Source organism: Rhineura floridana, chromosome 4 (genome assembly GCF_030035675.1).
Source record: "Rhineura floridana isolate rRhiFlo1 chromosome 4, rRhiFlo1.hap2, whole genome shotgun sequence".
Lineage (NCBI taxonomy): Eukaryota > Metazoa > Chordata > Lepidosauria > Squamata > Rhineuridae > Rhineura > Rhineura floridana.
In genome coordinates, this window is record NC_084483.1 from 152247509 (window position 1) to 152273982 (window position 26474).

At 45.4% G+C, this 26474-nt stretch overlaps 1 protein-coding gene across 3 annotated transcripts in view; it reads right to left on the reverse strand.

The window, feature by feature from the left end:
* Positions 1 to 26474, reverse strand: part of AARS2 (alanyl-tRNA synthetase 2, mitochondrial) — a 48836-nt gene that overhangs the window by 6655 nt on the left and 15707 nt on the right. For all 3 annotated transcript variants that reach the window (XM_061624870.1, XM_061624871.1, XM_061624869.1), the window contains 8 exons: positions 26072 to 26199; positions 25260 to 25401; positions 21794 to 21963; positions 20923 to 21036; positions 19452 to 19592; positions 18314 to 18451; positions 12241 to 12350; positions 11266 to 11374 (listed from right to left, as the gene is read on the reverse strand). In XM_061624870.1, coding sequence (XP_061480854.1) covers positions 11266 to 11374; positions 12241 to 12350; positions 18314 to 18451; positions 19452 to 19592; positions 20923 to 21036; positions 21794 to 21963; positions 25260 to 25401; positions 26072 to 26199 — 1052 coding nt within the window. The remainder of the gene's footprint in view (positions 1 to 11265; positions 11375 to 12240; positions 12351 to 18313; positions 18452 to 19451; positions 19593 to 20922; positions 21037 to 21793; positions 21964 to 25259; positions 25402 to 26071; positions 26200 to 26474) is intronic.

Consider the following 26474-nt stretch of genomic DNA (forward strand, 5'->3'; position numbering starts at 1 on the left):
ACAATTCAAAGGTTTCTGAGACACACCTCCCCATCAAGGCAAGCAAGAGGCATTATCTCAGTTCAAGGACACATTACAGCCAGGCAAAGGCACACGAGGAGGAGGTGGAGGAAGGCCAGTGAGGGGTGTTGCCTGGGAAGAGTCTGAGAGGCCAGATAAAGAGACCTAGAGGGCTGCATTTGGCCCTCAACTTGATTTTTAAATTAATAAATATTTTGATTTTTTAGGGAGCGGCGTTCTTTCCAAAAATTGTACTTTCATACAAGGATAAAAGATAAAGGGAACAGATAGAATGAGAGTAGCCCCAATGGTCCTATTTATTTTCCTGATCTGCTCTTCATAAGAACAGTTTCTGACACAATGAGAAGCTGATCTCACTCTTCTTGTCTGCTAGGCTAGGCTCCATGCTACCTAAAGATGGAAGGGAGCCAATCCACTTTCCCCAACTCTGTAGTAAGCTAATATTTCAAAGACCTTTTTGATGCTGAATCTATGCCACTGAAATAGAAAATAAAGGACAGAGAAAGTCAACCACTTCTAGACAAGATGTCCAAAAAGAAAGCATGCAATAGGTTCATTTTCAAAAGAAAAAAAGTATAGGCTACTTCAAATTTCTGCCAAATTTTTTATGTTAGGTACACTCATAGATGTTATGTATGATTATAGAATAGTCCTGCCATATTTCTAATATGCTCTGGCACAGGTGAGAACCTGCAGTCTCAGCAGTTCCCTGTGCACCTTAACAAGGCCTGGGGAGTCTGGCTCACCTTTACCACCCTGCTGGGCAGCAGGGAAAAAGACTGCTATGTAGCATGGGGACACGGATTTTTCATACATCAGGGATGCTGGGGGAGGGAGGCTATAACCTGCCCCCAGGCACCCCCAATTTGGCCAAGATGGCTGTTCCTGTACTGCTAACAGCAACACAAGAACAGCAAATCTATTCCCTGCCACTCAGCTGACGGCTCATTAGATAGGCAGTAGGAAACAGGAGAGGTGTATGTGTATGTGTGAGAATGTATATATGCATAGTGATAAAGGATGATTGTCTGTGAATCTGAGCATGAATGAGAGTGAGTGTGTGTGTGGCCCAGCCCACTGCTAGCCATGCTTGAGCAGATGCCAGTTGCTGCATGTGGCCCTCAGGGGCAAAAAAGTTGCTCACCCTTGTGCTATTGTTTGATAGACTGTATTGAAAAACACTAAAAAGGATATTCTATCCTGTTCATCAGAGGCAATTTCACAGGTCAAGAACTTGTTTACACACAAAATTCAGATTCTGAGATAAAGCATGTCAAGCTTGATCCCCTTGCAATCTAACCCATTCATCGATCACTGGGTCTCTCTAGGGATCTTTGAACTCCACCCACCAGAGTATATATGCCCTGTCATTGTTTTACCATCTCTTAACTCCAGATGAAAGAGAGGTGTGTCAAGTGCCCCTAATCGTGACAGAGGTTGCTGAATTCCTTTCAGGTTTCTCGTTGAAGAGAGTCCAGAATAACTAATTGTGTGAAAAGGCCTAGAGAGAATTTTATATTGGAGCAGCTGCTTAAGAAACACCCTGTCAGGCCCAGGATGTGACTCAGGAACCAGACCAACGGCTGTAGTTAATTCGTGTTTTATTAGGGTAATGTCCAAACAAAGACTGCGTTTTCTCATGAAGCAATACAGGGATACAGGTCCTGCGGCATTGGGAGAAAGTTGACAGAGCAAGGGACTTCTTCCCGCCTGTTCTTTAAGAAGGGGCCAAACGGGCGCGCAATCTTTCGCTCCTCCTTAACTGCCCCTCAGGTACTGCCCGCCTTCCCCCCCTTCTCTCCTGTCTTTTCAGCTGTCTGCATGTGCGCGGTGAGGGGGGAAGCATCACCCCCTCCTCTTCTGAAGTTTCCGATTCCAGGATGGGGGATAGGGGAGGAGCTGATGGTAAACTGCCTCCCTGCTTTTCGGCTGTGAGCAGCCCTCCCTCTTTCCCCTCTTGCTCTGAGCCTGAAAGAGGGGGAGGCGTGAGAATGTCCAGGGAGGGCTCAGGCTCCCCGTTGCTAAGCGACCTTATCACTGGCAGTTCCTCTGTTTCGTCTTCGCTCCAAAGGGGGGAAGTTCCTCCCCCTTCCCTCTGCCATCCATCCGAATACTCTTCTCCCAACTCTCCGGGATCCAGCTCCCCGGGATTGGGACCCCAGCTCTGCCTTCCGACACCATCCCCCCTCCCAGGCTGTGCCCCCCTCCCCTTGTCTGGCTTGGGACGGTGGGGAAAACGTTGATGGAAAAGTTTTACCAATTCTGGAGCATGCACATCAGCTGCATCTTCCCATGATCTGTCAGCCACCCCATAGCCTTTCCAGTGAATCAAGTACTGCAGCTTGTGGCGTCTGATCCTGGAATCTAAGATCCCCTCAACTTCAAACTCAAGCTGCTCATTTACCAGGAGTGGAGCTCCGGGAGGTTCCTCTGGCCGTAACTCACTGGGAGGGGCAGCTTTCGTTAAGAGGGATCGATGGAACACAGGATGTATTTTAAACGTGTCAGGCAGCTTCAGTCGGTACGCCACGGGATTGATTTGAGTTTCTATTTCGAAAGGACCCACCCTCTTGTCTTGTAATTTTCTACATTTGCCCGGCATCTGGAGGAAGCGGGTGGACAGCCATACCTGGTCTCCCGGTTGAAGGGGGGGGCCCTCCTTCCTGTGCAGGTCAGCAACTCGCTTGTACTCCGTTTTGGCTTCGTTTAACTGCTGTTTCAGTGTCTGTTGCGCTGCTTGCAATTCCTTAAGGAAGTTCTCAGCTGCCGGTACCAGCATTCCTTCTGAGCTGCTTGGAAAGACTTTAGGATGGAATCCATAATTAGCGAAGAACGGGGTTTGTTGAGTGCTGGAGTGCAGAGAATTGTTGTAGGCGAACTCTGCAAAATGCAAATATGATACCCAGTCAGTCTGTTGATAGGACACATAACTTCGTAAATATCTTTCCAAAACGGCGTTCAAGCGTTCCGTCTGCCCATCTGTCTGGGGGTGATGGGCGGAGGAGAGTTTTAATTCCGTCTGCAACTGTTTCCACATTGCTCTCCAAAATTTGGCTGTGAACTGAGTTCCTCGGTCTGAGACTACGCTGTTCGGCAATCCATGCAGCCGGTAGACTTCTTTTATGAATAACTTGGCCGTTTCTTTAGCCTCTAAGGCCCCTGCACAAGGAAGAAAGTGTGCCATTTTGGTAAGTAGATCCACCACTACTAAGATGGCTGTCATTCCTTGGGACTTGGGTGGATCAGTTATAAAATCCATGGAGAGGTCCTTCCAGGGTTCGTGTGGGACAGGCAACGGTTGTAACAGTCCTGCTGGTGTCCCTGTTTGTGTTTTTGTCCGCAGACAGACAGAGCAGGACTTTACATAACTCTCAATATCCCGACGCATTTTAGGCCACCAGAAGTCCTTGGCCACGTTCTGAATGGTCTTGTAAATCCCAAAGTGTCCCGCTGTGATGGAATCATGACACTGGCGTAGGATTCTGAGCCTTAATTCCCCTTCTGGCACATATCTGGCGGTTTTGAACCATAACAGTCCATTTCTCCAGTGAAAGGTTACGTCTGAGTCTTGACCTTGTCCCGTCTCCTGCTGATATTTTAGCATGTCTGCATCTTCTTGTTGTGCCTTTTTGAGTTCCTCTTCCCATGAAGGCTGGCATACTCCCAACGTTAATTTCTCTGGCGGGATTACGTACTGAGGCTGGTCCTTGGATTCACTTTCTTTGTATTGTGGCTGTCTGGATAAGGCATCCGCTCTCTGGTTTTTGGCTTGGGCATGGTAAGTAATCTGGAAGTTAAACCTAGTGAAGAACTGGGACCATCTTATCTGTCTCTGGTTCAGCTTTCTGGCGGTTTGGAGGCTTTCAAGATTCTTGTGGTCGGAGCGCACTTCAATTCGATGAGAGGTCCCCTCTAGGTATTGTCTCCAGTTTTCAAAAGAGTCCTTGATGGCCAGCAGCTCCTTCTCCCAAACTGTGTAGTTCTTCTCTGCAGGCTTTAACTTCTGAGAGAAGTACGCACAGGGGTGCAGCTCCTTCCCTTCTTGGTCTAATTGTAGCAGGACCCCCCCGATGGCAAAATCTGAAGCATCTGCTTCCACTACGAAAGGGCGGTTCGGATCAGCAAAGCGCAGAATGGGCTCAGTAGCAAACCTTCTCTTCAGCTCCTCAAAGGCCTCGGTGGCGTTCTCTGTCCATTGAAACTTCTTCTTCCCCCTTAAACAGTCAGTCAGAGGAGCTGTTAATTTGGAAAACCCTGGAATGAACTTTCTGTAATAATTGGCAAACCCCAAAAACCGTTGTACATCCTTTTTGGTGACAGGTTGGCCCCAGTCCAATATGCAGCTTACTTTCCCTGGGTCCATCTCCACGCCTTCCGCTGAGATTCGATATCCAAGGAAGTCTAGAGACTTGAGGTCAAATCCACATTTCTCTAATTTAGCATACAGGTGATTTTCTCTCAGTCTCTTCAACACCGTCTTCACATGCTGGTCGTGGTCTTCCTGGTTCTTTGAGAACACCAGGATATCATCTAAGTAACAGATTACATACGTGTCCAACAAGTCTCTAAACACGTCGTTCATGAATTTTTGAAAAATTCCTGCACTTCCACAAAGCCCGAACGGCATGACCAGGTATTCATACTGTCCGTAAGCGGTCAAGAATCCTGTTTTCCATTCATCTCCCTCCTTCATTCTGATCAGATTGTACGCTCCTCTCAAATCCAACTTCGTGAAGATTTTTGCAGAGCGCAGTCGGTCCAGCAACTCTGAGATCAGGGGCAGCGGGTAGCTGTTGGGGATGGTGATCTGGTTCAATGCGCGATAGTCGTTACAGGGTCTGAGTTCCCCCCCCTTCTTTTTCACAAACAATAGTGGCGCTCCAGCAAGGGATTGTGAGGGGCGTATGAATCCTTGCCTCAGGTTTTTATCCAGGAATTCCTTCAGGGCCACCCTCTCATTCTCTGTGAGAGAGTAGATTCTCCCTGATGGGATGCTGGCTCCTGGCACTAGATCAATCGCACAGTCGTAAGGGCGGTGGGGGGGTAAAGTCTCTGCCTCTTTTTCTTCAAACACATCTTTGAATTCTTCATACTTTGGCGGCAGGGTCACTTGCTCGATCTCTTGCACTGCCCCCGCTAGGGTGTTCTTGATTCCTTCAGGTTGACAGTTCTCCTGGCAATACTGTGAGATGAACCACACCACCGCCTCCTTCCAACTTATTTTGGGTTCATGCTTTGCTAGCCGGGGCATTCCCAGAATCACCTCAAAGTTCGAGAGATCTGACACGTATAGCGAAATGAACTCTTTGTGCCCAGGGATTTGAAGTTTCACTTCCTCCGTGGCTTGTGTCACCCCTCCTGAGTTCAGGGGTCTCCCATCGATAGTCTCCACAGCTAGGGGAGCGTCCAGTTTCCACCGGGAAATTCCATGACGCTTGACTAACTTTGCATCAATAAAATTTGTGGAGGCTCCACTGTCAATTAAGGCAGTGGAATTAAACACCACTCCTCTGGAAGTTGTAATCCGAATAGGCAAGACCAACACCCCCTTTGAGGGAGGCTGGATCGTTGGGGGGCCTTTATACAACGCTGCCCCCAGTCCACCGGCCTGCACGTGGACTGGGTGTTCTAGTTTCCCGACGGCTCGGCTTTCCCCCCTTTCAGTCCACAGTCTCTGGCCACATGGCCCGGCTTTGAACAATAAAAGCATAAACGTTCCCGGCGTCGTCTTTCCTTTTCTTCTTCCGACAGTCTTGGCCTAGCCCCTCCCTGTCCCTCAGTTGCATTACCTGCCATCCCTGCAGTGGGAAGGGTCTTGTTGCGGGATGTCGAGGCTGAGTATCTCGGGACCTCCTGCTTCCTTTCCAGGCGCCTTCCTTCCATCCGGTGATCTATCTGTAGGCATAGCCGGATGAGCCCTGGTAGGTCAGCGGGGGGGGGGAGGTCCTGGCCAACTCATCCAGGATTTCAGCATTTAATCCACTCCGGTACATAAACATCAGGGCGGCGTCATTGTAACCAGTTTCCTGGGACAGAATTTTAAAAGCGTTAGTGTACTCGGAAACAGTCCCTTTAGCTTGCTTCAGAGCGCCTAGTTGCCGCACTACTGTTTCAGCCCTTTGCGGGTCTTGAAACATCTCGGTCATCTCCTGTATAAATCCTCTGTATCTTCCTAAGACAGTATCCTTTCTCACGAGATACGGAGTCACCCATTTTGCAGCTTCTCCCTCCAGGAGGCTAATCACGAAAGCTACTTTAGCCCCATCGTCTGGAAATTCCGTGTGCCTGACATCCAGATATAACTCACATTGAGCCACGAAGGTTGCCAACTGATCACTTTGTCCTGCGTATTTTGGGGGCAATCCAATGGGAACCTTTACTACGGCAGCTGGAGGGGCTGTTCGCATCTGGTCTATCGTGGCCTTCAAGGTTTGATTATCCGTCTTCAGCGCCTTGACTGCTGCTAGCAGGGCTTGAACATCCGTCTGCAAATCAGCTACCTTAGTCCTCAAGAGTTCCACTTCTTCCGTCTCAGAAGTGGGGTTCGTCCCCCCCGCTGCTCCCTTTGACATCTTGTCCCAGTCAAGTGAAGAGAGCGTTGAGGGTGATTTAGGTGGCTCTGTCAAGCTGTCAGGCCCAGGATGTGACTCAGGAACCAGACCAACGGCTGTAGTTAATTCGTGTTTTATTAGGGTAATGTCCAAACAAAGACTGCGTTTTCTCATGAAGCAATACAGGGATACAGGTCCTGCGGCATTGGGAGAAAGTTGACAGAGCAAGGGACTTCTTCCCGCCTGTTCTTTAAGAAGGGGCCAAACGGGCGCGCAATCTTTCGCTCCTCCTTAACTGCCCCTCAGGTACTGCCCGCCTTCCCCCCCTTCTCTCCTGTTTTTTCAGCTGTCTGCGTGTGCGCGGTGAGGGGGGAAGCATCACCCCCTCCTCTTCTGAAGTTTCCGATTCCAGGATGGGGGATAGGGGAGGAGCTGATGGTAAACTGCCTCCCTGCTTTTCGGCTGTGAGCAGCCCTCCCTCTTTCCCCTCTTGCTCTGAGCCTGAAAGAGGGGGAGGCGTGAGAATGTCCAGGGAGGGCTCAGGCTCCCCGTTGCTAAGCGACCTTATCACTGGCAGTTCCTCTGTTTCGTCTTCGCTCCAAAGGGGGGAAGTTCCTCCCCCTTCCCTCTGCCATCCATCCGAATACTCTTCTCCCAACTCTCCGGGATCCAGCTCCCCGGGATTGGGACCCCAGCTCTGCCTTCCGACACGCCCTAACACTTTGATCTTTATCTTTTTTTTTTTCAATAATTTTTATTCAGATTTTCATAAAACATACAAAACAAAATCATAAAACATTCAAAGACAAAAAACAAAATCAAAAATAGTTAAACAAAAAGAAAAAAAGAAAAAAAAAAACAAAAATAAAAAATAAAGAGTAAAATATTGACTTCCCATTTGTCAAAGATCAAATCAGTTATAAGTCTATAATATATAACAATCCTGTCTCTTAAGTCATATTATAAAATCACTTTCCTCCAGTAGTTATCTTACTTAATCATCAAATCTCATAAACATTACTTTATTCTTTCCACAAAAAGTCAAAGAGAGGTTTCAATTCTTTAAGAAATATATCTATCAATTTTTTTTTTCCAGATAAGCATATCGATTAATCCATCTCATTACTAATTATGATAATCTTATTGTCATAACCATAGTCAAAATAAACATTTCAATTAATCCATCACATCAGAATCTGTTAGGTTCAGTAATTTCAGTAGCCATTGTTCTATTATCTCTATTAGTTCCATTTTCCATCTTCCATCTTCAGTAGTCTTGTTAAGTCCAGTAATTTCAATATCCAATCTTCCATTATCAGTATTCCATAATAATCTTGCTGTCAAAGCCATAGTCATATAGTAAGAGTCTGATGGGAATTACCTCTATCCCAAATATTTTCTTGCCATCCATTCTGAATAGGTTGCTGAAATACTGCTGTAAAATCATATCTCTGTTCTTTTTTTCAAAATACACTGGGTCATCTCTTAAAAGTTTTTCCATTGTCACATGGCTGCAGTTAATTCCATAGATTTTCTCTATATTGGGCTCCATCACATCATTCCAGTCCAAAAGATAATCCATGCCATTGATAACTTTATCTCTAGAATCTTCATTAATTTCTTCAGAGATAACATTGAGTTCCAAACAATAGATTTTATTTCTAAAGTCCATAGACTCCAAATCTTGTTCCTGTTCCACGTTTGTTCCAATCTCCGGGATCTCCTCTCTCACAGGGACCCCTATTCCAGTCTCCAGGGTCTCCTCTCTCACAGGGACCCCTGTTCCAATCTCCGGGGTCTCCTCTCTCACAGGGACCCCTTCCAGGGTCACCTCTCTCACAGGGACCCTTATATCTTTAATCTCCTGCTTCATTTTACTCAATTCAATTTTCGTTATCTCAATCTCATCCATTATTTTCTGAAACATAGTTATTTCCAGATTCTCAGCCACTTTCTTAATTGCCATTTTAAAAGAAAAATATAGGAAAACCACTTCTTATTTCAGCAACAATTGGGTTAATACTCCAAACTTGGTGACATCACAGTATAAACAGAGCAGACAGCCTTATCTCTCCAATAGTTAAGTAAACAAAATGCAGTTCCCAGGATCGAAACAATTAATGGCAATCGTCAAGAAACAGATTCGTCAAAATAAAATAGACCAAAAAGAGAGTAGTCTCAAAACAGTATAATATTTTTCAAAATAAAAATCTGGAATAGAAATCCCTCTTCTGTGTATATCTTTAGAATGCAAATCCAGGACAGCTTTTTGCAACAAAAACAGAGATAAGCTATTAATTAGTGCGTAGCAGAGAGAAGTTACGGCTCCCCAGTGAGATGTCAAAAACCGATCAATCTGGCAAATCTCTTTTAAACAGCAACAATTTAAGTCAAGTAAAAGAAAAATATAGAAAGAAGGGTGCTTGCCTGTTAGTGCGTTCTCTCTTAGAAGATAAGATGAACGTTCGCTTTAACAGATAGAGCTTGCTGTTGAAAATCCGTCCCACCTTCGTCGGCTGGACCTCGTCCCATAAATTAATGAGATCTGGTCGTCCCAACAAAAATAGGCTTTGAGGTTAATCTCTTCGTTTCTCCCTACCCGGGAGAAGTTTAATCAGTCAAAAAAAAAAGAAAAAACTGACTGATATATCTGAATAAGCTTCTTTTGAGGCAGGAGCCCGTCTCAAAAGCAGGCACAGGCTAAGTCACCCTTCCCGGAAGTCCACACTTTGATCTTTATCATTCAGCTATGTGGAATGGGAATGGACTGCCTTCAAGTCGATCCTGACTTATGGTGACCCTATGAATAGGGTTTTCATGGTAAGCGGTATTCAGAGGGGGTTTCCCATTCCCTCCCTCTGAGGCTAGTCCTCCCCAGCTGGCTAGGGCCTGCTCAGCTTGCCACAGCTGCACAAGCCAGCCCCTTCCATGTCCACAACTGCCAGCTGGGGGGCAACTGGGCTCCTTGAGACTATGCAGCTTGCCCACGGCTGCACAGGTGGCAGGGCACGTATCCCCTGAGCCACTCACTGTGGGGTGATCTTTAGCTGGACCTTGACACCCAGGAGACACGAGTGGGGATTTGAACACGCAGACTCTGGACTCCCAGCCAGGCTCTCCTCCCCACTGTGCTATACCAGCTGTATTCAGCTATGTAGCATTTATTTATCCAATTTATATCCCAGAGTGTGATTTGTGTGCTACATCTATGGCAGGGATGGCAGGCCTGTGGCTCTCCAGATGCTGTTGGACTCCAGCTCCCATCAGCCTCAGCCAACATGGCCAATGCTCAGGGAAAATGGAAATTCTAGTCCAGCAATATTGGGGGTGGGGCACAGGTTCCCTAACCTTGACCTAGGAAAAAGATGCAGATTCCACTGTACAGCGTCAAAATGGCTGCTTGAATCCACTCAGAGCAACAGAAGAATTAAGCTCCAGTTCCAGGAAAGCAGAAGCTTTCTGTTTCCTGTCTGGCTTCGTGCTGCAAGGCCTGTTTAGAGATATCGCCGTAGCGGCTTTCATCTGCTTTCACCTGGGCCTGAGTGAGAGCAGAACATAAAAGGAAACTGCAGGTGAACATGAACCACGGACATAAAGCTGTCTTGGGTCAGTGCTTTCAGTAGTCTGGGCAAGTCCCCCCTGAAGCCTTCCCTCCTCCGTGGCAGGCAGAGCCTTGTCAAAAATGTAACCGGACGAGAAATGACTAGACAAGCAACAGCAGTGCCAGAGCAAAAATACAACTCTCAAGAATAATTTAATCTTTTGCCGCCTGCAGCCTACAAGAAGGCAGCACATAATGTTGCTTCCTTGCTAAGCGCGCACCAAAGCTCACAGGGCTTTTTGCTCTGAGCAACGGGAAACTTGGTGGAGCAGCCGGATGGGGTTATTGCTTGGCAAGAGACAGAGCAAAAGAATGATCACCTAAGGCAGGGGGGAGGGAGAGAGAAGAGGGGAACAAGGAGATCAGAGCAACAAAGGCCAGTGTTCAAACACTAGTGCTGCAGTGCTAATATGGAGTACATTACCCTATTTCAAAAGTGAAGTGGAATACTATGAAAAGCATCAGAAGAAGAAAAAAGGATGTTGAAAGAGATCCATTTGATTCCACAATGCCCTTGCCCAAAATAGGAGCGAAGCACAGGAGCCAATCTTGGAAGACATCTGCTCAATGGTTGGAACCAGAGGGAGTCTATATGGAGCTTCCAATAATCAGGCAGTAAAGCTTCTATGCCCTCCATAGCTCCTTGTCTGCTTACATCCCCCCTCTGTTGTCTCCCCTACTCCATTTGCCACCCATAGAGAGTGACCCCTGCTTCCCTTCACAATCGGAGCCCTTGCCACAACGAATGATTACACAAATAAGGTAAGCTTGCATAACTGATTCCGAATTGAGCAATTTGAAGATTGTGAGAGTGAAAAAAGAGCACTAGGTTCTGGCAGTCCTGCTATGAGATCAGAAGAGAAGGACAACCACTACATCTGCTTGTGATTAGAAGAATGGAGGCAACTGGTATGAAAGAGCTGTGACTGTTGGAGTGGGAGGAGAAAGTGTAGGCAGGTGAAAGACTCATAGAGCCCTCCGCAGATCATGCAGTGAAGCAGAGCAAAACAGCAACACATGACCTGTGGACATCCTTACAGAGCATCAGCACCATCAGATAAAAGCCAGCCAGCCTTTCTATTATGGTCTTACTTGCTTCGCTCGGTCTCCAGTCACGGCAACAATATGGCTGATTCCTTTAACCAGTTGCCGCTCAGAGATGATAGTGAAGTCTTGTACAGCTCCTGTTTGCAGAAGGTGCCTGGGCAGGAGAAACAAATCAGGTGTCAGCATTGCCATCAAATCCAGTCTTTTGTTTTGGGATGGGGGTTGTAACTCAACAGTAGAGAACAGACTTTGTGTATATAATGGTCTCGGGGTCAACCCCTAGCAGCTCTCCTGTCGATTCCAGGTAACAGGTGGGAAAGACCTTCAAGGAGACACTGTCAGTAAAAGAAGTTGGTAGTGTGCTGAAAAGAGGGCACATCTCAATACCTAAAATTAGCTGCTTACTATATCCATTGTCCCCATTGTGTCATAGCCTTATGCTATTTGACATTTGCTGTTTGTCAAGGAGACAACAAATGGCCAAGAAAAAAAAAACATAATTCTGCTTTTCAAGAGCACTTCTAAAAACCAGCTTCCTCTCTCCTCCTTGGGGAGGCTACAAAGAAATTGGAAGTGTCTTGTCTGCAAAAAATGCATGTAGTAACTGCTAGGTAAGGCTCTTTAATCAACCGACAATTATTGCTGATTTATAAGGTGGTCAACAGTGGTACAGCATTGCTGAGATAAAGAAGTAACACTAGGAGTCATATACTGCAGTACTGACTTACAAAAGACTGACCCTTATATTGAAAATTAGACAGATGTGGAACTCCATGGGGGTGGGGAAGTTATTGTTATGTTATTTACTACTTATCTGTGTACTATGTGAAAAAATTGTATATGTGCTGAAAATCCCCCCACACTAAAAAGCTGTTTTTAAAAAGAGTGAGATGGTGTAATGTAGAGACGTGATGCAGGCTCTGGCCCTCTCTTTGAACCTGAGGCTAAGAGAAGGGGACGGGAGAGGCATCCTGCAAAATGCCCAGCGAGGCAAAAACAAAGAGGAAGGATGACACTTACGTTCCACAGCAGAGCTCCACAGAGGCATGCAAGGAGTCTAGAGACTCCTGGGCCAATGCATTCTCCACTGGAACGCCAACAGACACCACACGTACCAGATCGGGATACACCTGAAAAAAAGGGGGCATGGGAAGGAACCCTGGATTATCTGAAGAGTTGTAAGACTGCTCTAAAGAGAGCTGTGACAAGCTGGCCCATACCTGCATGCCAGTGAGTAAGTGGGCTAGAAGAGGGGGATGGAGTGAGCTGTCCCTTCTGTGCCCAGCGTAGAAAGCACGTAGGCTGCTGGAGAGGGGAAGCCTCCTCCCTGCTCAGCATAGACATTTATTTATTTATTTATTTATTTTTATATATATATATATATTTACCTGTCCTTCACCCAAAGATCCCAGGGCGGGTTACAACCATTTTAAAATACAGCATTAAAAACAACATAACATCACAAAATAGGCTGGGTCCTAAAAATATACATCTCAGGTCAGGGTAAAGAGGCCCTTCCTCAGTATTCATCAAACTGTACAATGGAGTTGCCAGACTCACCTCGGTGGGGAGAGAGTTCCACAACTTAGGAGCCACTACAGAGAAGGCCCTCTCCCGGGAGACTACTCCCTGAGCTTCCAAGGGTGATGGAACTATCAAAAGAACTGATTTCAACACTTGAGAGGGTCTGCAGGGAAGGAGGTAGTCTTTGATATTTGGGACTTAAGTCATTTAAACACTAGCATGAGCATCTTTAATTGGGCGCAGAAACCAACTGGCAACCACTGCAGCTGTTTTAAAACAGGGGTTATATGAGATCTAAAGGGTCCCCCAGCCGGTAATCTGGTTGCTGCATTTGGAACCAGTTGAAGTTTTGGAGTCATCTTCAAGGGCAGCCCCACACAGAGCACATTGCAATAATCCAATCTGGAAGTTACCAGAGCATGGAGAACTGTGGCCAAGTCATCTCTAAGAGGGGCTGTAGCTGACAAACCAGCTGGAGCTGGAAACAAACACTCCTCGCCACAGGGGCCACCTGAGCCTCCAGTGACAAAGTTGGATCTGGGAGTACCCCCAAACTGCAGACCTGCCCCTTCCAAGGGCGTGCAACCCAATCCAGAACAGGCTATTTCTCCACCTCCCAGACATGAGAACTCTGGACACATAATACCTCTGTCTTTCAGGATTTAGCCTCAATTAACTGGCCCACATCCAGACCATCATCATCTCCAAGCACTGGTCTAGTAGCTCAACTGCCTCTCCTGATCAGATGGAACAAAGAGATAGAGTTGGGTGTTGTCTGCATATTAATGATACCTTACTCCAAATCTCCTGATGACAGCTCCCAGTGGCTCCATATAGATGTTAAATAGCATAAGGGACAAGATGGAACCCTGTGAACGCCACAGAACAGCTCCCATGATGCCAAACAGTAGCCTCCCATAACTACTTTTTGAAAGCAGCCTTGGAGGTATGAGCGGAACCACTGAAGCACAGTGCCCCCAACCTGCACCTCCCTGAAATGTTTCAAAAGGATACTGTCATCAATCGTATCAAAAGCTGCCAAGAGATCAAAGAGAATGAGCAGGGTTGCACTCCCCCTATCACTCTCCCAACAGATGTCACTAACCAGGGCGATGAAGGCAGTTTCAGTGCCACGGCCAGTCCTGAAGCCAGACTGGAATGGATCCAAGTAATCAGTTTCTTCCAAACATGCTTTAAGCTGACTGCTACCACTTTGCCCAAAAAGGAGATATTTGCCACTGGGCAATAGTTGGCTAACACTTCTGGGGCCAGAGAGATATTCTTTAAGATGCCCTCCTTTCAATTTATTTATTTATTTATTTATCAACAATGTTAAAATGCTAAATACATTTTTTTTAAAGTCTTAAAAACAATTTCAATACAGATACAGGCTGGGATAAGGTCTCTAAAGGCTTGTTGAAAGAGGAGGTCTTCTGATGGCGCCAAAAAAGGCAACAGAGATGGCACCTGTCTAATATTTAATTCTGAAGGTTAGGTGCACAATGTGATGCCCCTTTAGTGTTTGTATAATATTTATGGCAAGTGCCGGTTTTGTAAGTTAAATATGGTAAGTAGAGTGAGTTGGGGGGGGGGGGAACATGTGATGGAATGTTGAGGAATGCTGTGTGCCTGGGTGGTTGAATGTATATATGGGAGAATGACAGTTGGTCAGGGGTTTGGTTCTAGTTTTGAGTTGAAGAGGGTGAGGGGTGGATGTGTATTTAGATGGGTAGTGAGGCAGGTTTAGGACTAAAGTATATGAAGTAAGAGAAATTATAATAGGTTGAAGATCATTTATATGTAACCACACACATGACAACTAAATTCAAAGTAATCTTGTTTATTCCCAGTGTTATTTAATAAATCTGTTTGGTTTATCAACACACCTGATCCTTGGCTGGGTTCATACAAAGGAGAAGGGTGGGCAGAGCAAAAACCAAAGCTGGAACCAGTATCTATGGTGGCAGTGGTGAATGGTTAGTATATCAGCAGCAGGTATCCAAAGGCAACCCAGGGCTGTAGTCTTTAAAGACAGAAAGATACGGGGGGTGGGGGTGGGGTTGTGGCCTGAAAGTGTACCTAGACACTCAACAGCAATCTGTTAATGGAGGAGACTAAGGCAAAGTCTCAGGGCAGCATTGCTTTCCAGTGTGTCAGGTAGTGACACCTAGTGGTGGGATCGTGAGAGATCCGTGCCGGGACCAGCTCAAGAGAGGAGATCTGACAGGTGGTGCCAATTGCGGTGAGATACAAACAAGAGGAAGTCCCCAGAAAGCAGTGTGGTTGTGTGGGGAATAATAGATAATAGTTTGGTAAAGTTTGTGAGTTCTTAGTAATGTGTGGAGTATTTGACAATGAAGAGGGAAGAGCTGGTGGAGAAACGTATAGCCTTTCATTTACCTCATGGGGGTAGAGGGGTAGATGAATTGTGTGTAACACTCATCAGTTATACATTGGTCCAAAACCAAGAGCCTGTGAAAGAGGAGACCCCTGAAGGGTGCTCAAGTAATTCTGCCTATGTGGACTATTTAAGAGAAGTTTAGATGGGAACGTGGCCTGAAAGTGTAGCTAGACACTTAATAGCAATCTGTTAAAGAAGGAGACTAAGGTAAAGTCTCCAATGGCACACAACACTAAGAGTCCACTTTCTATGCTGTGCAGCACAGGTCTCCTGATGAGATGGTATGCAGAGTGCAATGATCAACTGGGTATATAAGGGGTAAGAAGATCTTTCAGGTATCCTAGCCCTAAGCTGTACAGGGCTTTATACACCAAAACCAGCACCCTGAACTTAGCCCAGTAGCTAAATGGTAGTAGTGCAGCTCTTCATCCCTATTCTGCCAGCTCCAAAAGCCTAGTAATTTTTTTTGTAGGCTAGTAACTTTTTGCAGGGTTGTTTACAAGGCTGCAGGCCCTGTGTGATTATTTATAAGGATACAGCACCCCAAAAACTTCATCAAGGTTGTAAATTATGCTCTATGTAAAAAATGGCTTCCTACTGAATCCTACTGCCAGTCAGTTTCACTGAATGACATTGAATGCCTATTAAACCTCCCGCCCTACACACACACACAGCATGGTAACCACGGGTTTGCACCTCTGGTGAGCTGCAGCTACCACCAGCTGACATGGTTGTTTGAAAAATGGCAGTATACTCTGAATTCTGCTAAAGGTGAATGCAGAAAGTTCTGCTCACACAGTTATCTCCTGATCACTTCTATTTATGGTAGTGGCTATCATGCCAAAAGGTCACTGTGAAAGTGGGCTCCTAGTGCTTTGGAAAATAATGAACATCTTCTCTCTGTACCTGCTCTCTACACTATTCATAATTTATACACTCCTATCGTGGTACAGATATTTCAGCTGCCTTTTATCTAAGCTAAAAAAAAGGAAAAGCCGAGGGGTTGAGATAGAACATTCAGAAACGTTCACATCTCTGAGGATTGGTCAGAGAATGCTGAAAAGCAGCCCAGATAAGTGAAAAGCTGGTTTGGCCAGAGGGAAGACCCTCACAGAAGGCCGAGGTACAGGCGGGTTGGAGTACAACTGCAAGAGGCAGAGCAGGGCTGAAGGCAGAGAGCCGGGGGCCCACAGAAACAAGACTGGAGGAAAGAACTTTGCATGCTGCCAATGGATTGGACAGCACCATTTGCTGCTGAAGGTGGGTAGAAGGTGAGAATGGTTGAATTTGACATATTTTGAATTAATAACTAGCCAAATTTTTCACTGCAATTTTCCTGTTTTCCTATAAGAATATAACAAGAGCCCTCCTGGATCAGACCAAAAGGCTTACCTAGTCCAACATCTTATTTGTTACAGCGGCCAACCAAGGAAACTCATAAACAGGACATGAGGGCAATAGTCCTCTTCTGTTGTCGTTCCTCAGTAACTGGCACGCTGCCTCTGATCCGGGACATAGGATAAAGCCATTATGACTAGCAACCATGCTTATGCTGCATGAATTTCCAGCACTGAAGTTTTCACAGAGTTTGGCATTTTGTGGCTAGGGAAGTGAAAAGAGGATGGATATGGGTATTGGGAGGCATGAGCCAAGGAACCGCAACTCTAGCAGAGGCACAAAGAGTTATGCAGACCTATGGCAGCTTTAGTCTTATGCAGCTCTGCTTTGCTCCTGACATTAGAACATAAGAACATAAGAAGAGCCTGCTGGATCAGGCCAGTGGCCCATCTAGTCCAGCATCCTGTTCTCACAGTGGCCAACCAGGTGCCTGGGGGAAGCCCGCAAGCAGGACCCGAGTGCAAGAACACTCTCCCCTCCTGAGGCTTCCGGCAACTGGTTTTCAGAAGCATGCTGCCTCTGACTAGGGTGGCAGAGCACAGCCATCATGGCTAGTAGCCATTGATAGCCCTGTCCTCCATGAATTTGTCTAATCTTCTTTTAAAGCCATCCAAGCTTCCACCACACATTGTGTACTGCAATCCTGAGAACAAGCAGATTACACACAAGCCCTGCTTTGTAAACAAACCACCACCTCTGTGTTCTACAAGGGAGGTGGGGAACCTGTGGCCTTCCAGATGTTACTGGGATACAACTCCCATCAGCCCCAGCCAACATGGGCAATGGTTGGGAATGATGGGAGTTGCAGTCCAACAACATCTGAAGGCTCACAGCCTTTCCACCCCAATTCTACAACACAAGACTTCCTCCCAAAAAAGATTACCGCTCTTCTGGGTATCCCTAGGAACATGCTGACTATTTCACGCTGCTTTTTCATGAAAACCCCCTTCAAATGCACCAAAAATCAGAGAAACCAATGCATACATTTGCCCTTTGATCTATCTATCCTGGCAAGATGATCCACATTATAATATATTGTAATAAACATGAGAGTTATGTGTAGCTTGCAGCTTTTTCAAGCAGTGTTATATTTATTCTGCAATATTTCTTCATTTGAAAAAGTTACTCTCAAATGCAAAACAAAAATACATACACATCGTCACTCTTTGAATGGCACTGGATATATAGTTTAAGAAATCGTATGTATCAGACCATACAGAGTTGGATCTAGAGCCGCACTGCGAGCTCCTGCAGATGGAAGAGGGTACAGATGTTTCCCACTGATTTCCCTCTCGACCCTCTCCACAGCCCTCTATAATCTTCCCAAAACCTGCTCTGGAGGTTTGGAGAAGACTCAGGAACAGCATGGGAGGTGGTATTAGGGGCTATTGGGTGGGTGTATCAGTGAAAGTCACTTCCCCTCTTCCACCCATGGGAGAATCCATTCTGCAGAGTGAAAGCCTCCACTGGATCTGACTCACTTCCATTCACAGAATAACAGGTCTGGATCCAACCTCCTTGTGAACTAGGGCTTCTTCATCCCCTTATTTCCTATATTTTATTAGTTTTGGTATCACATTTGAAATGCATCATCTCTATGGTCATAAGGACCAGAAGTTTACATTAAAAAGTTTCAGGAACACAAAGACTTGTCCGTAATCAATGCAGAAATGTCTCAGGAGCCATATTGCCCATCCCCTTTGAGACCTTTTTGAGTATTGCTTCAATTAATTAAGACATTTTATTTGGTTGCCGTCCTCCTTGACTTACTTCATCCAGTTTCCGGAGTCCTTGCACATCATTTGTCATCTTGATGGGGACTTCTACTGTGTAAACAACCTCATTCCTTTTGATCACCTCCTGGATCACACTTTCTATGTCTTGCAGCTGCTGTGTCCTTATGGGTGCCTGGTGAAGTAGATTATATTTTCATCAGAATGATGCAATGTTATGTGATAGGAGGAATTAAGTATTACAAGATGGCTAGAGTCCAAATGAAAAGGTGTCTGGTCTCCAGGATGCTATGCTGGGTCATACTTTTATGTTTCACTTTTCCCATCTATGTGGCAAAGACAAGAAGAGTTCTTAATGCTAACATGCTGAACCATGGTATTTCAAGTTTTGCTCCAGAACACTCATCATCATCTTTGGCTACGAGAACCTTGTCAAAACTTAAATCAGCTCCTTTATCTGCTTTAGGAAGCACCACGCACTCACCAGAGCAGTTAAGATGAGGCAAAGTCTATCTTCGAAATGGATTATCAAAAATATTGCAGACTGAGGCCCTGTTCTAAAGTTCCAAACTCTAAAATTACACCCTGTGCACCACTCTTCCTCACTCTTTACAGCTCTCTGGTTTATATGGCATACAGTCCCTTCCACTTATACTCACACAGAAGCAGACAAATACAGAGGCAAGCGCTGTTTCCTTTTCTGTTCATCTACCACAAAGGAACATATGGGTCAGGATTACCAGTAATTGTATACTCTTTCACAAAGGGAAACATATTCTGTGCTTTAGGGCAGCCTTTCCCAACTTGGGTCCCTAGATGTTGCTGAACTACAATTCCCATCACTCCTAAGCATTGGCCATACTGGCTGGGCTGATGGGAGTGTAGTCCAACAGCATCTGGGGACTCAAGGGTTGGGAAACACTGTTTAGGGAATTTCAAAGGATCCCAATCACCCCACAGAGCTACTCTCAGACAATTTCACCAGCCAGATCCCAGTTAGCCTAGGGTTTGCAGCCCACAGTGTAACAATTAGCCCAGACTATGGCCCAGCTCCACAGTCACCAAAAGAAGAGAGGAAGGGTTGGGCTGACTCCTACAGCAGCTTGACTTCACAGGCACTGCATGCTACATTGCCCTCACTGCTCTAATACAAGAGATTTTGATATCTCGGTCACCTTGGTGCTGACGTCAAATCGCAGGTGTTCAGCAGTCACATGTGATCCCCGCTGTTTTGTGCTGTCTCCCAAGACTTGGCGAAGCGCAAAGTTTAGCAGGTGGGTGGCAGTGTGGTTTGTCATGCAGGCCAATCTCTGGGCCTGAAAGCAAAAACAATGTCCTGGGTAAGAAAGGAACACTAGTGAGAATTACATTGTTTTCCAGGATGAGGGGGAAGGGTGCAATGAATGCATAGCACTATTAGAATGAACATCTGAGTATGTTAGTGCCTTATGTGCAGTTGGACCTTGGATCCTCCTACCCGGCTGGCTTTTAGGCAGGGGTCTTTCCCAATTCCGCTACTTAGATTGGTTGTAATTGGAGATGTCAGAGACAGAACCTGAAATTTTCTATATGCTCAGCACATTGTCTATCAGTGAGCTATGGCTCCACCTTCTCCACAATATACCACCACTGTATGCCATGGGACAATGCCTATGCATATGATGTGGTAGCACCTGAGAACGTACTGCTTTCATGGCTATTTTCCCATTATTCCTATTAAAAAAAAGTCTTCTAGTGTACAACCAAAGAAAAAACTGGATCCTTTCTATATCCACAACACTTGGTTTCCAAGAAATTCCCTACACAACAGTGATTAATTAAACTCCTTGGTAGCCCCAACCATCAGCCATCCCTTATTTAACAAAGAAAAACAAAAACACAGACTAAATAATAAAAGCAGGCTTAAACCAGCCTAAAAGATTCTGCATTAACACATGTCAAGTCCCTGATGTTACATTTCACTTCTATTACAGAGCTTATTCCACGAGAATGCCTTCAAAAAGGACTATAATAATGACCTCCCTCAAATAGCCGTTATAAGGAACAAGAATCAAAAGCACTTCATATATTAAAATAAATGATTCATGAGAGGGGCACTTTGTTTTGAAAGAACAAAGTTATGTTAAACATTTCCTTCTGGTTAGCAATCCAGCTAACCAGCCCACTATGAAGCATTAGCAGAACTGCCCGATTAATTAACAGTGCAATCAAAGTAAAGCCTGCTGAGTTCTCCCAAGTAACTGCCTAGAATTGAAGCCAGAAGTATGGTGTCTACCATGCTGGAAACAAGGAAGGCATCCTCTGAGAAATCTGCTTTTGTACTTACTTTAGTGAGATGTGCAAAGGAGAATTCCTAGGGATTTGAATTTCATAGAATTTCTGTATTTCTTGGATACAAGTTATTTTATCCAACATCTATATGCTAGTTAAGAATTGTAAGAGGTTTTGTTGAAAGGAAAATACTGTGTGAGAGAACAAAGTGAATAGAGGTAAAATTAGAACTCAAGTCCCAGCCCCCAAAATCTTCTTTGTTGGTTATGGTGTAATATTTTTTCACAACTTTCCCACCCAGTATGATCTGTTTGTGTGGCACATGTGCAGCACAGAACCAGGAACTCTCTGGCTTCATCCAGCAAGGACTATTACCTCATCCACAAAGAGGTGCACTTGGTCCCCAGCCTTCAGGGTTTCAGAGACGATCACTTCATGAACCACATAGCCACCTGAGGCATGTACTGATACCACAGGGAAAAGCACATCCTCAAAAGCAGAAACAGACAAATGAAAAGTTTAGTGCAGATTCTTGATTCACTTCCCAGTGTGGATCTCTAGAGGAATACAGGGAACTCAGATCATTTTGGCAGCTTTTAAAAAGGTTTGTTTCATAAATTAATCTCTAGGGTAAATACAAAATGGAATGCAAAGAAGGCAGTCTTTCCTGTGCTCAGCATTAATGCTGCCTACAGCTGTTTGTGTGACTCAGATCTCTCACATCCACCAATGAATTCTCTAGCATTTTTGCCAGCAAAGGCGAATGAAGATCTGTAATGATGTGTGAGGATCTGCAGTGACCTCATATAACCTGTGCTCAAGACTGACCTACTTGGCTCACTACTGGATGATACCAATGAACTTACAAAGGAATTCCTATCAATTTTTCACAACAGAATAATCTGCTACAAAGAACTGTCTAAGGTAGCAGAGGAAACCTTTCACTTCATTATTGAAGTGATGATGGTGTATTAGCCTAGCTACAGAGCAGATGTCATTGATGCATTAGAATTACCTTAGTGTATTTCTACCAAACAACAGCTTTACCCCCTCCTTTTTATCTCTATCTAGTATAGTAGCCAAGACACAAAGAATAATAGCTAAAGAAAGACAAGCAGGTAAAGCTGTTCAGTAACTGGAACCAAGGTGGGCCTTTTCAGGAAGGACGTACCCAGCTTAACAGAACAGAACAGACAGGAACCGGGGGGGGGTGTCCATTTCAGATCTGGTCAGTGAAGAAACCTACCTGCTGCGCTGCACACACCATGTAGCCTTGATCAGGTGCCTGGCCACCCTGCTCGGCATAGAAGCAGGTCCTGTCTAGAAGAACTCCACAGTGTTGCCCTCCAGCAACTTCCTTTTGGAGAGACCCATCTTTGTACAGCATGAGGACAGTGGCTTGACATGGCCTGAACACTGCAAAGAGTGGAAGAAAAATCACACCACACTTCTCTTAGGTGGTCAAGTCACTTGGGCCATCTGGAGCCTGAAACAGTCAGCCAAGCATTTTGCACTGTCCTTACAATTATAAGATACTCACCTGAGGTCATGCAGGAAACTTTCCAGTTATCTTAGAATGAGATACTTCACATTGTAGAACAACAGAACTTAAAGCATTCAGGAACACTGGCAAAGAAGACATTCCTTTGAAACCCAAACCAATATTTTACTACTGTCATTTTGCTGCACTCCACTTCTAATATAGTACAGCAGAATCAAATGCTAGAACCTCCCACACACAGAAGTATAGGCCTAGTCATCTGAGCTAAGAGCAGTTTTCCTTTGTTGCTTAATAGGCAGGGAACCCTCATGGGCCCAGCTCTGCTCATGGCTTCCCTTGTTACAAACCATAACAGTCCTAGTTTGCCACTTGCTATCTTCTATGATACACTGCTGCAACCATAGCAAACCTTATAGCTTTCAATGAGCAGCCGAGATGGAGTAGGTAGGGGAGGAGGGACCCTCCAAAAATGGGGACAACGGCTGTTGCTTCTTTATCCCAGAATCCTAGGTAACTTCATATCCTAGCACCTGAGATGGACTTAGCCTGCAACCTCCATCTTGAAGTTCAACCCATAAGCAGACCTCATGGCTATTAATATGCAGCCTAATTTTTCTCCTTCGAGTGGGCAAACTTTTCTGGCTGGAGGGCCAGATCTTCATCTCTCCAACCCTGGCAGGCCAGAGTTGACAGATGAGTGGGGTTGCCCACCTGTTAGTCACCTGCCATCATAGTGAAGTCAGGTGATGCCTCCCTCTGAAGCCCCAATTTTCAGGACTTTAAAACAAACTGCAGGGCTTTCAAATGCGGAGGAGACTGAAGGGGTGCTCTGATTGCCCATCGCTGATGGGAGCACGCCTTCAAATGCCTGCCCTCACTAGGGATATCAGCTGGTGACCCAGGAGACATGGCTTGGGGAAAATGGACTCATGGGCTAAACTGGACCCCTTGAGGGGGGCGTGATTGGCTCAGATGCCAGAGGTTCCCCACCCCAGCCCTATTTTGTCTGGAGAACTTGAAAGCTTGCCAGATTTTCATGGCTTTTTGATCGGTCCCAATAAAGGCATTACCAAACTATGGACACTGGTTTTCTTATGGGCCAGCATACCTATCCTGTGTGTATGTGTGTGTGCACACGCAAGTGAGAAAAAATATAAGAAATTCAAAGTCCAGTGCCCTTGAAGGAACCAGTAACAATACCTCAATGCCTCACTGAATTATTATTGCACTAAGTACACAGAAGTACCACTGGTTTTACCAGGAGATAACGTGAACTTCTCTGTGCACTGGATCGTAAAGATGTGGAGTGAACAGGGACTCATAAATTCACTCAACTCTACCCTTCCCCGTCCAAACTCACGATGGCTGAAGCTTATCCATGTTGTGCTACCCAGGAACACAGAGGACAGGGAGCTGCCTTTGTCTGACCTGTCGCATTTATCCATCTGCCTCAGCAGTGTCTACTGTAACTGGCAGCAGCCCTCCAGGGTCTCAAGCAAAAGGCTTTCACATTATCTGTTATCAGATCCTTTTGTATCTGGCAATGCCGAGGAACACCTCCAAAGTGCAGCATGATGGCAGAGACAACACACTCTGCATACACACACCCAAGTTTGAGAGGAGGGGACCCGTTCATGTCAGGTGTACTTTGGGGACACTCCAAGAAACTTAGAAGCTCAACACGCCAACAAAGACAAGACCTCACCCCTCTCCTATTGTGGGAGGGCAGAGTCTTGGCAATGCCGACTTTGGTTAGCTATTAAGACCAGGAAATTCACTAATATTATGCCCACCTAAAACCTAAACAAAGATCCTAGGCCTGTGCAACTATAGTCTCAGCTGCACAGAGAACTTGCTGTTTTGGTTAACCTGACAGCCAATACCTTTGTTGTTTTTCACACAAACAGCCCCTGTCTGAGCATGTGAAATCACCACTGTAGATCAGCTCTCAGAGATCATTCTGTCTTCAGCCAAGCAATTACTTAACAATGGGAGCCAAAGGCAATAAGATAAACTTAAACTGATTAAGTGAACTCATTCAAGCTTTATTCCGCTTCTGTGACAAATACTTCTAAACCCATTTTGTGTTATGTATGAAATAGTGACATCTTGAGGCTTGCTGCAGTATAGACAGGTACCTGAACAGGCATAAACTAAGGCCTTTCTTGTCCTGCCAGAAACCTACTATGTTTCAACTGCAATCTATCAATGGGAGTGTTCCGCTTCATATTGTCCGACAGCTCTGTATCTAGCTGAAGTTGGCAGGGGTTTAATACAATAATCTCTTATCACATAGGACAGATTGCTGAGCTACTTTTGCTGACATGAACTTGAATTAAACATTAGGGTGGCTGTTTTAACCCTAATGGCCATATCCACTGTTTACTTCCCCATGCATATAATCAGCCCAACACACGCACATATTTAATGTCACATTACAGTATGCACTCCTTCTCTTCAAGTGAGCCAGTATAGCGGTTAGTATTGGTCCAGGACCAGGGAGAGCAGGGTAAAGATCCTCGTTCAATCCCAAAGCTCACTGGGTGACTTTGGGAGAGTCACAGTCTCTCAGCCTAACCTACCTCACTGGGTTGTTGTGAAGATAAAATGGGGAGGGGAGAACCATGTACACCATCTTGAGCTCCTTGGAAGTGGGATACAAATGTACTAAATACAGTGAGCATGAATCTCCATGCTAGAAATTAATCACGTGAAAGCTGGCTCTGCTCCCTAGTAAAGGATACCAGAGAACTGTAACATTTTAACAACTGCTAACCAGTCACTGTAACCAACAGTTACAGATTTAGCATGTTATATCCATACTTTTTTGATACTCAGAAAAAAGCAAATTCCATTATCCTCACATCCTTACTGTGACCTCAATGACAGATGCTTTCTTACTGATATGCACATTTTCCTCAACAGAGAGGAAAAGGCATCGAACATATATGTATTAACCAGGAGCCTGCAAGCATTACAGCTGATTATGGAAATTACTTTGCTGAGCTATGATATCGCAAGCAGTTTCTGTCTGGTCATGGGCTGAGATAAACATTAGTTTAAAAAGCAAATACAGTACATTCTCTGTACAACAAATGAATGAATATGCCAGACATATAAAGTGGGGTGCAGAGGTTTCTTGGATACAAATCGGAACTCTTTCTCCAGAGTACTTTTTCTTGCATCTTCCTCAAGCACAATTAGTCCTTACCGTATCTCCCATCTTGCCCAAGTACATAGGCGAACTTCAGAGAGTCATCAGTAGCAGGCACACCATCCTGCCTGAGCTTGGCCAACGAATGTACGTTCAGCTGCATCCCAGCTCTCTCCTCCTGCTGTGACTGAGCTTTGCGCTGTTGGAAAAGAAGACAGCACAATTTGGAGATAGCTTAAGCACATATTTTGATTTTTTTAAAAAAATACCTGTGCACAGAGCTCTAAAGTCTTTGGCCCACAAGCAATCTGGCATTAGGTCCCAAATTTGGACTCTTGGGAATCTCAGGTCTTCCCTGCCCTTTTAAATCTAATTTTTTGAGATTCTGCCACTCCCCGTAATTCTCACTCCAGCCTTGCTGCTCCTGCAGCACAGCCCTGTGAGAAGGAATCGAAATGCAACAGCCATTTCAAAGAGCAGGTCCAGGACATGGAAGAAGGTTGGATATTTTGTACTACTGATCAAACTTACTGTGAACACTGACTCTGGTTTGATTTTGGACAGAATTTAAATTTTGGAGGCGATTTTAAAATTAATCTCATTTGGGCATTTTGGACTTCTGCAGCACGCTGTGGGGCTTCTTTAGTGAAAGCCTTATATGGCACAGATGGGGAACCTGTGGCCCTGCAGATGCTGCTGTACCAGAACTCCATGCTCCCTGGCACTGATGGGACTTGAGATGGGACATCATCTGGAAGACCCTGCCTTACAGCTCTCCACAATGAATGCCTCTAAGAAGAGCGGGCAGAGGGAAAGAAGTCTGAGGCAGATTAATGGGACTCACAAAAGAAGAAAGATTTGTGTCTTACCTTAGCATCTTCCTGAGCCAGGTGGTCCAAAGCTGCAGTGTCCAGCTGGACTCCCTTTTCCTCAAGCATCAAGCCAATGAGATCCAATGGGAATCCCAAATTACTATAGAGAGACCAAGCTACCTCCACTGCAGGCAGAAGTAAGATTAATGGAGGAGTGTTTATTTATTTAAAATATGTATAGGCCACCTTTTAGGGTCAAACCATCTCAAGGTGGCTTCCAGCATACACATTCACAATACAATCAATAATCAATTTAAACCATAAAATACCATGACAATAACTAGGTCCAGTGTCAGTGAGCGGCCAGGCTGGGGCCTAGCTGAGGGCCCCTGCAGCCCACAGAAGTGCCGCCATTTTGAGTGAGGGCAGACGTGCGGGCACACTGATGCCAGAGGTAAAT